This window comes from Elaeis guineensis, chromosome 13 (genome assembly GCF_000442705.2).
Source record: "Elaeis guineensis isolate ETL-2024a chromosome 13, EG11, whole genome shotgun sequence".
Lineage (NCBI taxonomy): Eukaryota > Viridiplantae > Streptophyta > Magnoliopsida > Arecales > Arecaceae > Elaeis > Elaeis guineensis.
The window spans coordinates 74,105,347-74,121,115 of record NC_026005.2 but is presented as its reverse complement, the minus strand read 5'-3'; the positions used below and the strand labels follow the sequence as shown (position 1 = coordinate 74,121,115).

Here is a 15,769-nt window from a genome sequence, read left to right as displayed (position 1 = left end):
AAAAAATAAAATTATTTTAGATGCACTTCATATATTTTCAAAAGAGAAATTTCATCGCACGAGTCCCCATCAAATTGGTTGATAATTTTTAAGTTCTTAAAAAAATAGAAAAAAAATCACTTATGGATAAGAGATATAATAATACTTCCAAGTTACGTCCCTTTAGAATTTTTATATTTAAATATTTTTGTGATATCTGTTGGTTTATAAAAATTAAATAAATTTTTTATTACATAAATAATTCATCCTCTTTAATTTTCTAATTAAAATTAAAATATTTCTAACTGTATATAATTTTTTTTATTTAGAATTATATATAATTTTTTTTATATTTAGATTCATGATTTTATTTTGACATACGTTGTTTTTATTTGTATAATACTTTTTCTTGTGGTGACGTGCAATGCAGTTCGCATGAGTACGGCATGCCCAACATTCTACAGCAAAAAATATTTTTGATAATACTTTCAATTCATTAGCAAAAAAAACTCTATAAATGATAATATTTTAAAAAAAAAACTAAATAATAAAAAAAAATTAAGTCAAGTATAATGTTATGTCAAAAAAAAAAAACCTTTTATAACATAGTGTCAAAGTTCTCACAATATATCGAAATAATTCGATAAAATAATAGAATAAATATATTATATAGCTAAACCAATAATATAAAATATTAAAATCAAAATGTAAAGGTGGATATCTCACTCTCTAAATTGGATGGCATTGTATTTTCAAATAATATTAAAAAAAATATCTACTTTAATCCAAATAAAAAATATGCAGAGAAGTTTATTACCCACGAGTATCCGCAGCATCAGATATATTAACCAATTATAGCATTATGGGTGTGCTAAAAATTTAACGATCTGCACCAATAATAGTGCTCACACAAACAACCAAACCAACTCTTTTATCGGCTAATAAAATTTTTCATTGCAATTCAAATCTTTGAGCCTTTTAAAACATGCAGAAATTTATGATTGAAAACAAATAAATTCATCATACTTTTAGAAAGAAAGTAAAAAAAAAAAAATCAAAACCATCGTACATCTGTAAGCCTAACAAATGCTACCAAGCCTTATAGGCTCTGATGAAAAATAACATTTACAAACAGTAGATCCAGATCACCGTATCTTCTTACAAAAAAAAAAAAAAAAAAAAAAAAAAAAAACGTATGCTGGCGAGATCCTCAATGGAAATAGAAGGCATCATCAAGGATCTGGATCCCATCAACCTTTAGCTCACGGGCCCACTGTTAGAAGTCATGTCGCCTAGTTGCTGGTTAGTATTTGGGGACTGTGAGTCTTTTTTTTTTAAGAAAAGATTTCTTTGTCATTTTATAAGTATAGATTATTTTCGTTTCTTGATTTGATCAATATTTTATTATTTTTTCTTGTTTCGGATGCCATCTGTTTTCAACCATTCTCTTCCACCTCCGCATCGTCGCCGCTCGCCTGAATCTCCCTGTCGGGAAAGCCAAGCGATGTTGCTACCATCTGCGCTACCCCTCTATGAGCTTGGCTGCTCGTGCCGATCTCCTCTGCAATTCTCCGATTCTTTACTCTTTTGAAGAAGACGATCTGGAAATTGGGGTCGGAGGACAGAGGAAGAAGACGATGAAGGCGATGAGGATGGAGGAGATAAGAGAGAAGATGCCAAGAGGAAGGAGCCGCAGCACCCTCCGTCCATTGTATTTTGATTTCCCCCCATACCCTCGCCTTGCTTCCTCCTCTCCCTTCTTATCCCCCTTGCCTACTTTTCCGGTGAGTACAGTGGCGTAGGGATGGTGAGCCTATTGGGTTCTGTGCCGACATCCCCACCATGATCCTCTCTTTCTTTCTATCACGTGGATGCCTTTGAGGTCTTTCAGTCCTGCCGTGGGTAAGCTGTGGGGATCTTCCTTAATAGTTTCACATCGGACAAATTCTGAAGTATCATATATTTAAAAAGGATACGGACACATTTTTTCTCACGAGGCATCTTTACCCCGTCGAGAATAAGGATAAAATCGTGAGACCGTCTCCATGACGCTGGGAGGACTCGCTTCCGATGTGGACCACGGAGCAATGCTCTCCGTCCGGATCTAGGCAGAGCGAACAATATTTCGTGGGCTGAGACGTGGTTCGCCCCGACGATCTGCTTGACATATGGATACATCAGTGACGCGCTAGGTAGGGGGCACCTGTCCTTGCTCACAGCACATGCTCCTCCAGAGTGGGGGGTTATGTTGTGGGTAGGCTGTGGGGGACCTCCCTTAATAGTCCCACATCGGGTAAACTCTGAAGTGTCATGTGCTTAAGAGGGATACGGGCACACCTTCCCTCACGAGATGCCTTTTTCCACCGAGGGTAAGGACAAAAACCGTGAGGCCGTCTGCATGATGCTGGGGGACTCGCCCCCGGTGGGGACCACGGGGCAATGCTCCCCATCCGGACCTAGCCAGAGCGGACAATACTTCGTGGGCCGAGGTGTGGTTCGCCCCGACGACCTGCTTGACATATGGGACACATCAAATCTCTTTCTCCTGAGATCCTTACATTGCTCTTTCAGTAGGTGCTGTCGGAGCCTCTCCTCGCCAGCGCCTCGATAGTGAGGTAACACCCACCCATTTCTTTCTCTCTTTCCTTGGAGCGGAGCACATACCAGTGGCCATGGGAGAAGTGGGTGGCGGAGGCGAAGGGGGCGAAAGCATGGACAATCTCAGAGCGGAGCGTATGCCTGCGGCCGGCGATAGGTGGGTGAGCGTGGCATAGAGCTCGAAAGCCGAGCATGTGCCGGCAAGTGAGAGAAGTGGGTGGCGAAGGCGAAGGGGGTGGGAGCGTGGCCTGACGACCATAGGAGAAGTGGACAGCAGAGGCGACAGGGGCAGGAGCATGGGAGCTCGGAGCCAAGTGCGTGCCGGTGGTCGTGGGAGAAGTGGGTGGTGGAGGCGAAGGGAGCGCGAGTGTGGCGCATGGAGGCTGATGAATGAAACGAGAAAACACCGTGCATCCTGTTGTCGATCTCCTTCAGTGGATCCCCTCCTGCAACTCCATCGAACGTGCGTAGAATGGGATGGTGAACGACGGTCGCTGTCTTGTTGGATGTATGTCTGGTCAGAACATCACCTCTCAAGATCTTTTTGGTACTGTGTAATGCAGTAGGAAGAAAGAAGAAATAAAACAGAAACAATCAAAATACATGGATCAGCCAAAAAGGATTCGCCTCCATGGGACATGCAAACTTCATTATGAGAAAAAGAAATATTATAAGAGGAGATCTCATCCTCAACCCTCGTACACCCAATTTTTCCCTCACAGAAAGTTCTCTCTCACTGAAGCTCTCTGTAGAAAGACCTCCTGAACTCTTGAAGTGATCGCTGTCCACTATCCAGGAGCCTCCCTGCTCCTTCTCTCAGTGTCATGGGTCTCTCTCTTCGCATGGGTTTGGGGTTCTCTGCTCAAGCCCGTGCACGCTACCAAAAATGAGCCACTACTTCTCTGTGGAGCATCAGGGCCTTTTAAAGGCCTTAAGAACCAATTAGAACGGGTTAAGGAGTCCTAATAACACCCGTATAAAAGCCCTGGACCGTCGAATTAACACCAGAATCAATCCACGCCCTCCAATTGCACATCGGTCTACGGAACAGTGCCGTAGATCGTGAGAAACATGTGGAAAACGCCCATGCGATCCATGCGGTGGACTGTGCACCGTCCGATCCACGGTGGATCGGGCAAATGGGCTCCTAACGGGCGCGCTGGGCCTGGGCCGCGCCCAGCCGCGCACTGCCATGCTTGGGTCGCACGGGGCCATGCTACCGCCGCTCCATCTGCCCGCCGCCGGCCGTCGGCGGTCCTCTATCGCTTTGGATTTTATGCCAACTTCTCTCACGCATATCTCCTCTATCTGAGCTCTATTTGAGGTGATCTTGATCTTGTTGGACTCTGTTTTTCATCACGGACTTCGTTGTAGGCTTAATGTGGATCAAATCTTGAGATGTTAAATTCTAACAATCTCCATCTCGACTCGATATTTGACCTTCTTCTGACTCTGAGAGCTTCTGAATCTCCTCGTCCCCATGCTCTGGGACAATCGCCTGCTAATCATGGATGGCAAACATGAGAGTCGAGTTAGACCGCTTGATCCTATCTTCATCGTATGCTGTACTCCTCTTGACTTGAGACCTACTCGGGGTATCATCCTGTGATAATAAAAATCTCATTTTGCGACGTCGCTTCTCGTCCTCCCGAGTCTCTTAGCTCGTGCCCGATCCACCTCCACCTGGAGCTCCACCTTGCTCTAGGCTCCTCCTGGCTCCTGAAGCTCCATCTTGCACTGGGCTCCCTGTCAGGTAATAATGTCCTCTTCTTTCCTTCTTCTCTTTCAGAATAATCTTATCGCCGCGTAGCACCTTCAGGATTCCTCCATCAGCTACCGTCCTGTAGTCTCTCGAATCCAGTCTACTCAGTGAGATAAGATTTTGCCTGAAATCGGATATGTATCGGACCTCCTCCAATCTCCTCACTGCACCATCATATGTCCTCCAGCTGACCATCCTAATACCTCTGATCGCACAGCTCGATCCATCCGACAGATAAATAGTGCCTTCACTGTTCTCCAAGAAGTCAAACTGCTCCTCTTTGTAACATACATAATAGGTGCATGCAGAATCTAAAATCCACTACTGAAAAAAAGTATATACTTCGTCAGATATCTCTAGGACATCTCTCTCTGAATCGCTACTGACCGTTGCTATAGCAGCCATCGTCCGATCCTTGAGTTGAAAGTAATCTCTGACTAGATATCCCAAGTCATCACATCGGTAACACCTGGTCTTGCTCAAATCCCTTCTGGACTTGGACCGTCCTTGTCGCGATCTCCTGTCGCTCCATCTACTGACTTTTGCTCCTTCAGAAGCCATCAAAGCTGAGCTACCGCCACCCGAGCTCGAAGTCGGATTCTCCCTCCTGAGAATCTCATTTTGGAGTATCATCGTAGTGATCTCGTTCATCTTGATGGTGCTCTTCCCCACTAGAAGAGCAGTCACTAAGGACTCGTACGAAGGAGAAAGCGACGTCAGCAAAATCAGTGCCCTGATCTTTTCCTCAACATTCTCACCAACACTGAGGAGATCGATGAGGATCTTCTGAAAGTGGCTAAAATACTCCTGCACGTTCTGTCCCTCAGTCATTTGCAGCTGGTAGAACTGCCTCTAGAGGAAGAGTGTTGGTGAGAGATTTCATCATGTACAACTCCTCGAGCTTCGATCACAGCACCATTGGAGAAGTCTCGCTAAGCACATGGATCACCATCTCATCCGCTAGATACATACGGATGGTACTCACCGCTTACATCTATAGCCGTTTCTAATCCCGCACCTCCATGATGGTTGGCTTCTCCTCGCATAAGAGAGCATCAATCAATCCTTATTGGATGAGCACATTTTTGACCCTTACCTACCATAAGGAGAAATTGCTCTTTCCATCAAACTTGTTGATCTCCATCTTGATTGATCCTGTCTTCTCTATCTTCAGTCTTACTCACCACCGCTGCAATATGCGTCCTTGCATCGCTTCGCTCTGATATCACTTGTTGGGTGGATGTGTGGCCAAGACATCACCTCTCAGGATCTTTTCGGTGCCGCGCGATGCAGCAAGAAGAAAGAAGAAATAAAATAGAAACAATAAAAATATATGGATCAGCTAAAAAAGGACTCGCCTCCACGGGGCATGTAAACTTCACTATGAGAAAAAGAAATATTACAAGAGGAGATCTCATCCTCAACCCTCGTACATCCAATTTCTTCCTCATAGGAAGTTCTCCCTCACAGAAGCTCTTTCTGTAGGAAGACCCTCTGAACCCCTGAAGCGATCATTGTCCGCTGTCCAGGAGCCTCCCTGCTCCTTCTCTCAGTGTCACGGGTCTCTCTCTCTTCGTGTGGGTTTGGGGTTCTCAGCTGAAGCTCGTACGCGCCATCAAAAATGAGCCACCGCTTCTCTATTAAGCATCAGGGCCTTTTAAAGACCTTAAGAACCGATTAGAACGGGTCAAGGAGTCCTAATAACACCCGTATAAAAGCCCTGGATTGTCGGATCAACACCAGAATCAATCCACGCCCTCTGATCGTGCGTCAGTCCACAGAACAGTACTGTGGACCGCAAGAAATGCATGGAAAATACCCACGAGGTCCATGCGGTGGACTGTGCACTGCCCGATCTATGATGGACCAGGCAAACGGGCTCCCAACGGGCGCGCTGGGCTTGGGCCTCGCCCGCATTGCGCGCCTGGGCCTAGGTCGCGCCCTATGTGCTCGGGCTTGGGCCGGCCCACGCGCTTGGGCCTGGGCTGTGCCGCGCGCACCTGGACTTGGGCCGGGCGCCGTGAGTTAGGTTGCGCCTTGCCGTGCCCAGCCGCGCGTTGCCGTGCCGCCGCCGCTCCGCCTGCCCACCGCCTGCCGCCGATGGTCCTCCGTCGCTTTGGATTCTGTGCCGACTTCTCTCACGCATATCTCCTCCGTCCGAGCACCATTTGAGGTGGTCTTGATCTTGTTGGACTTCATTTTTCATCGCGGATATCGTTGTGGGCTCAATATGGACTGAATTTCGAAACATCAAATCTTAACATGTCTCACCCTAGCACCCCATCCTTCGATAGCAACTGCAAACGACGGTCGTTGCCCCAACTCGGGCCGTCGTCGATCTCATTCCGTGGATTCTCTCACACGCAATTGAATCAGAAAGTTAGACGATGTCACAAGGCTCTCTTCTCTTATTTTCAAATGACTACATATTAATACGAAATACCATCTCTCAATCTGTTGATCATTTTACTATTATAATATAGGTACATGTTATGCATTCTTTGGATGAGCAATAGGGATTGAACTAGCATAGTTCTTTTAAGTCCCAAATTGTGGCTCAAAATTTTTTGGCAACAGTTCTCCTTTTGTCATCATCCACCGAATCAACAACTTGAGGATTTTTATTGGGCACCACAGATCGTTGATTTATAAGCAAGGGCGTTGCAACATGAAACCACTTCCAAGATACAGATAACACTACTAGTAGGTAAAAGGACAAACTGGTCCAGCCTGCCAAAACTAAAACTCCAGCTCCCCATACTTGGCAACAGTACTTTTGTCATCAACCACCGCGCAGACAATTTGGGAATTTTGTTGGGCATCACAGACCATTGATTCTTAAGCCGGGGCCTGGGAACATGAAACCACTTCCAAGATACGGAGAACACCGCTAGTAGGTAAAAAGGCAGACCGGACCAGCCTGCCAAAAGTATTACTTTGACTCACCATGCTTTGGCAACAGTACTTTTGTCATCAATCACGGAACAGGCAAATTTAGGATTTTTGTTGGGCATCACAGACCATTGATTCATGAAACCACTTTCCAAATCCAAGATACAGAGGACACTGGTAGTAGGTAAAAGGACAAGCTGGTCCAGCCTGCCAAACCTATAACTCCAGCTCCCCACGCTTGGCAACAGCACTTTTGTCATCAACAACCGCACAGACAATTTAGGATTTTTGTTGGGCATCATAGACCATTGATTCATAAGCCATGGCCTTGGAACATGAAACAACTTCCAAGATACAGAGAACACTACTAGTAGGTAAAAGGACAGACCGGACCAGCCTGCCAAAAGTATTACTCTGACTCACCATGCTTGGCGACGGTACTTTTGTCATCAACCACCGAACGGACAAATTTAGAAATTTTGTTGGGCATCACGGACCATTGATTCATGAAACCACTTCCTAAGATACAGAGGACACTGGTAGTTGGTAAAAGGACAAACTGGACCAGCCCGCCAAACCCACAACTCCCGCTCACCATACTCGCGTGGACACCACCTACCTGATTGAACAAATAAACAGCCCCAGGACTAGAACCCACTAACCCTACAAAAGAAAAGCAGCCCTAATGTATGCTTTGTTTGTTAGACTTTTGATTCAAACCTCACCTCAGCATCTTTATAGGTATGACTGATCGTAAAGAGGTCATTACATTATCTCCACCAAAGTTGAAAGCATTGAGAGTTTGCACCAATGGTGGTGGTTCTCATGATTTATAAGGATGGCACAACAAGAGAATGATTTGTTATTTTAATTCTATATTTAGTTAGAGTCATAAAAGAAATAATGAATGAGATTAGAAGGATGGATGGCCTCAATTTACCATTTGATTCAAAAAATATTAAGAAGGATGGATGATAGGAGGAAATTACCAATCCATCCTAACCTAACAATTTGTACACTTTCAAATTGGAAGGATACAGGGAAGTTATGAATGGAGCATGTTAGAGGGTTTCTATGTTAATAAAAAATTCTTCATTATTTTTTGAATATTTTTTTGCATATATACCCTTCTAATATTAAAATTTGCATGAATATCCTTCCAGAAATGGTATTTGTAAGTCTACCCTTATAAAATAGTTATTAGTTGTGCATACCCTTTTTTTTCTTGTATATGTATCCATACCATCTAATGCCATTGATAAAATAACAGTTTTTAATTTAAAAAACTAAAATACCCCTAATGGATAGATATGCAAAAATAATTAAATTTTATCATATTTAGGAGGGTTCATGTGCCAAAAAAATAGGAGCCTTATGGGGGTAATCATGTACTTTATCATATTTAGGAGGGTTCATGTGCCAAAAAAATTAAATTTTATTTTTATCTATTTCCACTTGTTTATACCTAGATTATTCTTTTACTTGCTTCTTAATGTTTTTTATGAAAGCATTTCTAATGAAAAAAGAAGGATTCGATGATCAAATAACAAAGAGAGTTTTGAAAGTTCTTTTACTAATTATGAGATTAGTTTACTTTATGCTTTTTTATTCATAATATTGTTATATTTTATTTCATCAAAAATCAACTTCTAATATTTATTATTATAGATGTATATAAGAGGGTATATATAAGAATATAGAATATGATTAGAATCTCTTTTGAAGGCACATGAAATAGATAAAATTAAAATTAAAATTAAAATTTTTTGTATGTAAACCTTCTAATATGTAAAACTGCATGAGTATCCTTGCAAAGCTTTACATGCATATCTTTATAAATATTTCTTGTTGCATATCTATCTATTAAGAATATTTTAGTCATTTAAATTAAAAATAATTAATTTCTTAATGGTGTTAGATGTTGTGGGCACATATTAAAAAAAAAAAAAAAAAAAGGAAGGGTATGCATGTAAAATAAGTATTTTATATAAATATATATATAAATATTAGTTTCGAAAGGATATTCATATAAATTATAATATTTAGGAAGGTATGTATGCAAAAAAAAGTAAAAGACCAAGGCTTGCCTTCTTTGTCAAAGGATAGTTTAATAAAAATATCATACCAATATTTTTTGTCCTTCTTTTCATTCATTTTATACTAAATAGAGGAGAAAATCATTCTATTCCATCATTCCATATTTCACCAAACATATAGAAGGATGAATGGATTTTTTATTCATCCTCTTCCTTATCCATTCCGCTCTCATCTATCCTTTCATTCACCCTCTTCCTTATCCATTCCGCTCTCATCTATCCTTTTATTCATCCTCTTTCTTATCCATTCCGCTCTCATCTATCCTTTGAGCGTGAGACCATTTGGCAACCATGATCTGCTGGGTGTCATGGAAAGAGAGGAACAGTGGGCATTTTCGGTTTGAAGCATACTCGATAGTAAAGGCGTTTGAACGTAGCATCATGCTGCTAAAACAATTAATCGCAGTGTTATCAAATCAACGTCTCACGCGAACTGTTGATTTGGGTCCCGATCGTTGTGGAAAACCATATCCCTCTCCCTGGACCACACATCGTTCCATAACTTGGGGTACGGAAAAATTGAAAATTCCGCCACCTTTATCTTGCTTTCTGTCGTGCCTAACACCAAGATATCAATAATTCCAAACTTAATAGATGCCGGGTGGTCCAGTCCTCCCGTTTTCATTAAAAAAAACAAAAGTTTCACCAAGGGAGTGGTCCTCTTGGGCACATTGCTAGTGATCGATCATATCGGCTAGTGGCCGAGGTGGAGTGCCAACCAAGTGAGCACCGAAGCTTAACCCTTCAAATCTCCTCCATCTTTGACACCATCTAAGAACACTGTTTTTCAAATCATTTCATCGGGATTTTATGTGGAATGGTAAAGGGCATGAGCTTCGTCTTTCTCCGTAGAGTTTTACCTCCAGTTCATGCATGGATCTTCTTTTACATAAATGTCATTTTCGAGGGATCTCTTTCACATCTAATCATCCATTGTCTTAAACCTTCTACATTAATAATATTTTAGTGTAATGATTACCTATCGTTTTTTATTTCCTCCATCTTCGCCCTCTTTCTTGTAGCAGATATGGTTGACTACTACTGTACGTGAGCACCGTTCTCTTAATGGTGAGTCTTCCACTCTTTCTGAGGAACCCCATGTAGTTTTGGTTAAAATAGTACTGTATCATTGAGTTATTTTGTTTTTTGGTTGGTTCCAGTAACTTTATGGTTCCTTTGATCACAAGTCTTTGGCTGTCTGTCGATATCACACGGTAGAACCTATATTACTATGATTTGATGTTTCCCCTTCAGCATCTCTTTCGAAGATGTTTCTTACATAGAACTGAGCCATTCTTGGATGGCCTCAAATTATTGTTGTGTATGTCCATAAAATCAGAGTGAAATATTATACCACTATATGTGTTTTGTATGCTATGCACATGGTCAACTATCATAATGCATTAGTCTAGACTAGGCGTTAGTCCACTGGTTTTTGTTTAGACTTTGCATGAGTCAGTGAAGTTTTCTTTCTTTCCTTCGGTTTTTTTTTTAAAACAAGAAGAGTATTCAGAGACTGATCACTCCCGTTAAGCGAATGAAAAAGAAACACAGAGAAACCCACTAGCGGCAAACACACGGAAAAGGAGAAATGAAAGCAATCAAAGAAAAGGACCAGAGATCAAATGTTAAGCATAGGGAACAAAGAGGTTAGGGAAGAAGATAATCTAGCTGGAGAAAATCTGGCACAGTGATTTGTAGTTCAGATCCAATTTGAGCTTCAACCTTTTTGGAACGAGTTACATTTCCATTCCATTACCAGGTTAAATCAGGTTTATCCTCGAGTCTTGCCATTAATTTGTTTGGTCTGCTATGATTAGTTCTATGCTTTGTGTTGTAGATCAAATAGATTACAGTTAAGTTTCATTTGATGAACCAGGCTTGTGCCAATGGTTACACCCTCTTCCTATTAATCAAATATTCCGAATTTGAATTTTAGATGTTGAATTATAAGTATTTAGACTTGACTAATTAATATGTTGATGGTTGATCCTTCTTAGTAACTAGTTTCACAAGGGCATTTTGATGGATCGATCACTCTCTCTTCTTCAAGAGTCCTTATTAATAAAAGGCCAATATTTAGGACCACTGCTTGTTATAAATGGGTTTTAATTTTCTATTATAAAAATATGAACTCCTCCAATGGTCCGTGCCTGCAATGTTTTTCCTCAGATTATAACGACGGAATAAGTGAAGCTTATAATTTTCATTTAAAAATAAAGAATCAATAAAATTTGTTACTAATTAAAATACAAGGACTATTTTTTTTTTTAATAAATAAATTAGGTCCTACACAAGAGCTATGTTGGAATTAATTAGGCAGAGAACTAGTATGTCAAAATCTCTTTAAAGAAGATAAAGCTAATAAAGAGGTGACCTTAGAATGCAATTGTTAGTAAAATGAGAAAATTAAAGTTAAAATAGTATATTATAGACTTCTATTTATTTCACTCTTTGTTTTATATAATCCTATATTGCGCTTTTAAGAAGGGTATAGGGAAATAAGGGGGTAGGATAAAAAATGTGGTAGTGGCAGCAAAAACTGGTGTAATTTATCCAGTGTTTGGAAGCGTTCGGAAAAGAAGGTACGTCGACATGATTTGACGGGAACCAGCAAGCTGGTCGGCGTGATCCATCCGTGGCAACCACGCAACCTTTTGATCACATGGCCGGCAAGAGCATGATTAAGAGATGACGTCGACGTGATTTGATCAGCGCATACCATAATAGTTGCGTCCTCATGGCGGCAATCCACTACCTTTCCGTTATTACTTTTATCTTAAATAATAGTTCAAAGATAACGTAATAATACCTATTCATTTTTCTCTTTTCTTGCATGACAGACATGTCGTATAGTCTCCATGCACTACATGGCACGGCAGACTACATGCATGCAATGCATGGACCATGTAATCACGATCTCATTGCATTGCACAAAATGATCACAAGAGAAAATTAAACTATGTGATCGTCAAATCATGTATTATATCCGATGGTATATTATTGGATGGATATCTATCAGGACATCATTTCTCAAATCTTTTCAGTACCATGCGATGCAGCAGAAAGAAAGAAGAAACAAAATCAAATAATTAAAATACGTGGATCAGCCACAAAAGACTCGTCTTAATGGAACATGCAAACTTCACTATGAAAAAAAATTTTACAAGAAGAGACTTCATCCTCAACCTTGTACACCCAATTCTCTCTCACTAGAAGTTTCCCTCTCAAAAGTTCTCTCTCTCTTGGAAGATCCCTTGAATCCTTAAAGTGATCGGCGTCTGCTGTCCAAGAGCCTCCTGCTCTTTCTCTCACAGCATACGGCCTTCTCTCTTTCCTTCACGGGCTCCGATCTTCTCTGGTTTTCGTGCGAACACAGCCCTCACGAATTTTTGTGAGATAAAACCAAGTCGCCTGTTCTCTGTTTCACCGATCATCCCTATTTAAAGGGCTTAAACCTGATTAGAGAGGGATTAGGAGTTCTAAACAAAGCCAAATAACCTCCTGAACCGTCAGATTAAGATCGGGAGCCACCCACGCCGTTCGATCGCACTCTGATCTATGAAATAGTACCGTGGATCGTGAGAAACGCGTGGGAAACGCCCACACAGTCCACAGGTCCAGCCGTGGACCGCCCAGTCCACGATGGACCGGGGTACAGGCCCAGGCGCTGCCTGGGCCTGGGCCGGCCCGCACGCGCGGGCCTTGGCTGCGCCCGTGCGTGGGCTCGCGCACGGGCTGGGCTGCGCGCCCTCCTGGGCCGCCTGCCCGTCTGGGCCGCTCCGCCGGCCGCCGGCGGTCTTCTGCCACCTCGAATCTCGTGCCGACTTCAAAAGCTCGTATCTCCTCCATCCGAGTTTCGTTTGGGATGATCTTGATCTCGTTGGACTTCATTTTTCACCGCGAACCTCACTGTGAGCTTAATGTGGGCTGAATGTCGAGGCGTTAAATTTTAATATATATATATTATATTCTGTGTATGACTCCACTGCCATGGACGGGAGAACCAAATCATAACCCAGAGGTCCCATAGCTTCTCTTTACACACAAACTCCCATGGTCTTTGAAAAAGTTATTACCCTTAGCATGATGGCAATTATAACCAAGCTACCAACTCCTCTCCAGTGCTCCCACAATTATTGGTTGGTACCCGGTCACATCTTCATCCTCTTTTCTGTCGGTCACTCACGTTAAACAATAGGCTACCCCCGCCCTGCACTCCTCGCTATAAATCTACCCTCGAAACCGAACGTCCAGTATAAGGATCTGGCTTCAATCTAGCAATGGCGGAAAAGAAGGAAAAGGTTGGAAGTTCTCCTGAAGCTTATTGATAATATCATGATCTTTTTCCTAAAGCTTCCAGTTGTATGTTGATGATAGTATGAAGCTTTGGTATTCCCTATTATGTTTTTATCAGAATAAAACTTAGAGGCTTGGCGGATGGTTTCATCACTCTTGAATCTTTTCTTTCTTTCTCTTTTATTTAGATCAATATTCTTACCATGTTTAGCTTTGACATACATTATTTATCCTTCCTTTATTAGCTTAAGATCACAATTATTGCTAAATTATTTCTAAATTTATCAGTGAAAGCAAGTTTCGAGCTTTTATTTTCTTTTTTGTCCCTACTCTCTCTCTCTCTCTCTCTCTCTATATATATATATATAATAGCAAGTTAAATGCTTCGTTTCTAGAAAAGCAGATAGATGCTTGCATTTTTGCCACCTTTTTACTTTCTTCCTTTCCTTTTTTTTCTTATTCTTTTAATACTCATATCAAGACAACAGCATGATCATTTGTATTGCGTATTTATTTTCACATAATTCCTAGGTAGCTGGGGTGCTTCATATTATTTTCACGTTCACTAAATAAATTGTATCACAGATCTCTAAGATTGTCATAACGGTTGACCTAAGCTGCCGTTGTTGCTACAAAAAGATTCAAAAGGTTCTGTGCAAGCTACAAGGTACGTAATTAAGCCTCCCCACACTTCACTGCCTCCATTCTAATCCAATATTTTAGCTACTAATGATTCTATCAATCATCCGATTTTTGGCCCATGATTTCCATCAACAAAGAACGAGGAGAGCCCATACAAACTATCTCCTATGACGAGAAGAAGAATACTGTCACAGTCATCGGTCCATTCGATCCCCATAAGCTCTCCAAGAAGCTCTGGTGCAAGGCCTGCAAGGTGATCATAAATATCGAAATTGTACCTGACAAACCACCACCACCGCCGCCACCGCCACCACAACCTCCCAAAGTAGAACCCTGTAAATGTAACGTGATCAACGACGTCCAAATTGTAGTATGTGACCATCACAAAGATCCTAAATGCACTGTTCAGACCTCGTGTAAGGAGAAACCTAAGCCCGAGAAGCCCAAGGAGAATGAATCCAAAAAGGACACTAAGGATAAAAAAGAAGAAACTCCCAAAAAAAAAGAATGCTGCAAGGTGATCAACGACATAGAAATCATAGTAGTGGACCCTAAATGCTGTGATAAGAAGCCCGAAAAGCCGCCGCCAAAACCTGAACCTGAGAAACCCAAGCCACCTGAGAAACCCAAGCCATGCCCGAAACCCGTACCGTGTTGCCCACCGGCCCCGCCGGTTTGTTGCATGATGCCTTGCCATGTGGGGCACCAAGGAGGGTCCCGGTGTTGCTCTTGTGGAAGGGTCTACGGATGTGTACCTGATTATTGTCCACCGGTACTGCACTATGGCGGACCCTCTCATGGAGGATTCCAGTTCTTTTGCGAGGAGGATCCGCCAACGTCATGTACCATTATGTGATCATGTGTATCCGTGCATGTTTGTCCTTTTTCGAAGATAATATCCGTATTAAGAGTGAAAGATGTTAGCTCTGCTGGGGAGTAATGAAGAAATAAATTGTTATTTTGGTGTGTTTGTGTTTTTGAATATTGTATGAGAGGATTTTATTCTTGATAATGTGAAGTTTTTTCTTAGTGCTTTGCTCCAAAAATAAATAAAAAGGCAGGGTCGCAATTGTACTTTTTGCATGAGAGGAGTATTCATCTTCCTCCACAAAAATTCCACCATTTGATCACCTGATGCACAGCTCTCCTGGCAGTTCAAACTCCATCATTCATCTGCCTACATGGATCTCAGAGCAATCAATGGATAATTCAAAGATGGAATCGCTCGAAGGAAGACAGATCCCTTCCTTGTCATGGAAGATACAACTCTAATGCTTGAAAGTTTCAAGTATTAAGCTTGATCCGCTGTGGACTCTGATATCAAAAAATAGATAAAGGTGGGTGGTGGGATGGGATAAATTTTTATAGTTGGACTGACCATGGAAGAAATTATCATCGTCCGTCATCATCTGCCACATGTACACCACCCTGCCCTCCACCACCCCCCCGACACTGATGGTAAGTGCGTCCCCAATGGCTGAATCCCCTCCCTCCTCCCTGA

General features: G+C 41.9%; 1 protein-coding gene across 1 annotated transcript; it reads left to right on the top strand.

Moving 5' to 3' along the window:
- The first annotated feature begins 13,477 nt into the window (after window positions 1–13,477).
- Window positions 13,478–15,297, top strand: LOC105056042 (uncharacterized). The gene is made up of 3 exons (XM_073248101.1): window positions 13,478–13,631; window positions 14,212–14,293; window positions 14,406–15,297. The coding sequence occupies exons 1-3, from the start codon at window positions 13,611–13,613 to the stop codon at window positions 15,122–15,124; spliced, it is 822 nt and encodes a 273-aa protein (XP_073104202.1). The 5' UTR covers window positions 13,478–13,610; the 3' UTR covers window positions 15,125–15,297.
- Window positions 15,298–15,769: the final 472 nt, after the last annotated feature.

Excerpts from the sequence above, each read along its gene's own strand:
- LOC105056042 (XM_073248101.1), top strand. The coding sequence starts at position 13,611 with ATGGCGGAAAAGAAGGAAAAG. Across the intron at positions 13,632-14,211 it reads TGGCGGAAAAGAAGGAAAAG|ATCTCTAAGATTGTCATAAC; the intron begins GTTGGAAGTTCT and ends ATTGTATCACAG. Across the intron at positions 14,294-14,405 it reads GGTTCTGTGCAAGCTACAAG|AACGAGGAGAGCCCATACAA; the intron begins GTACGTAATTAA and ends CCATCAACAAAG.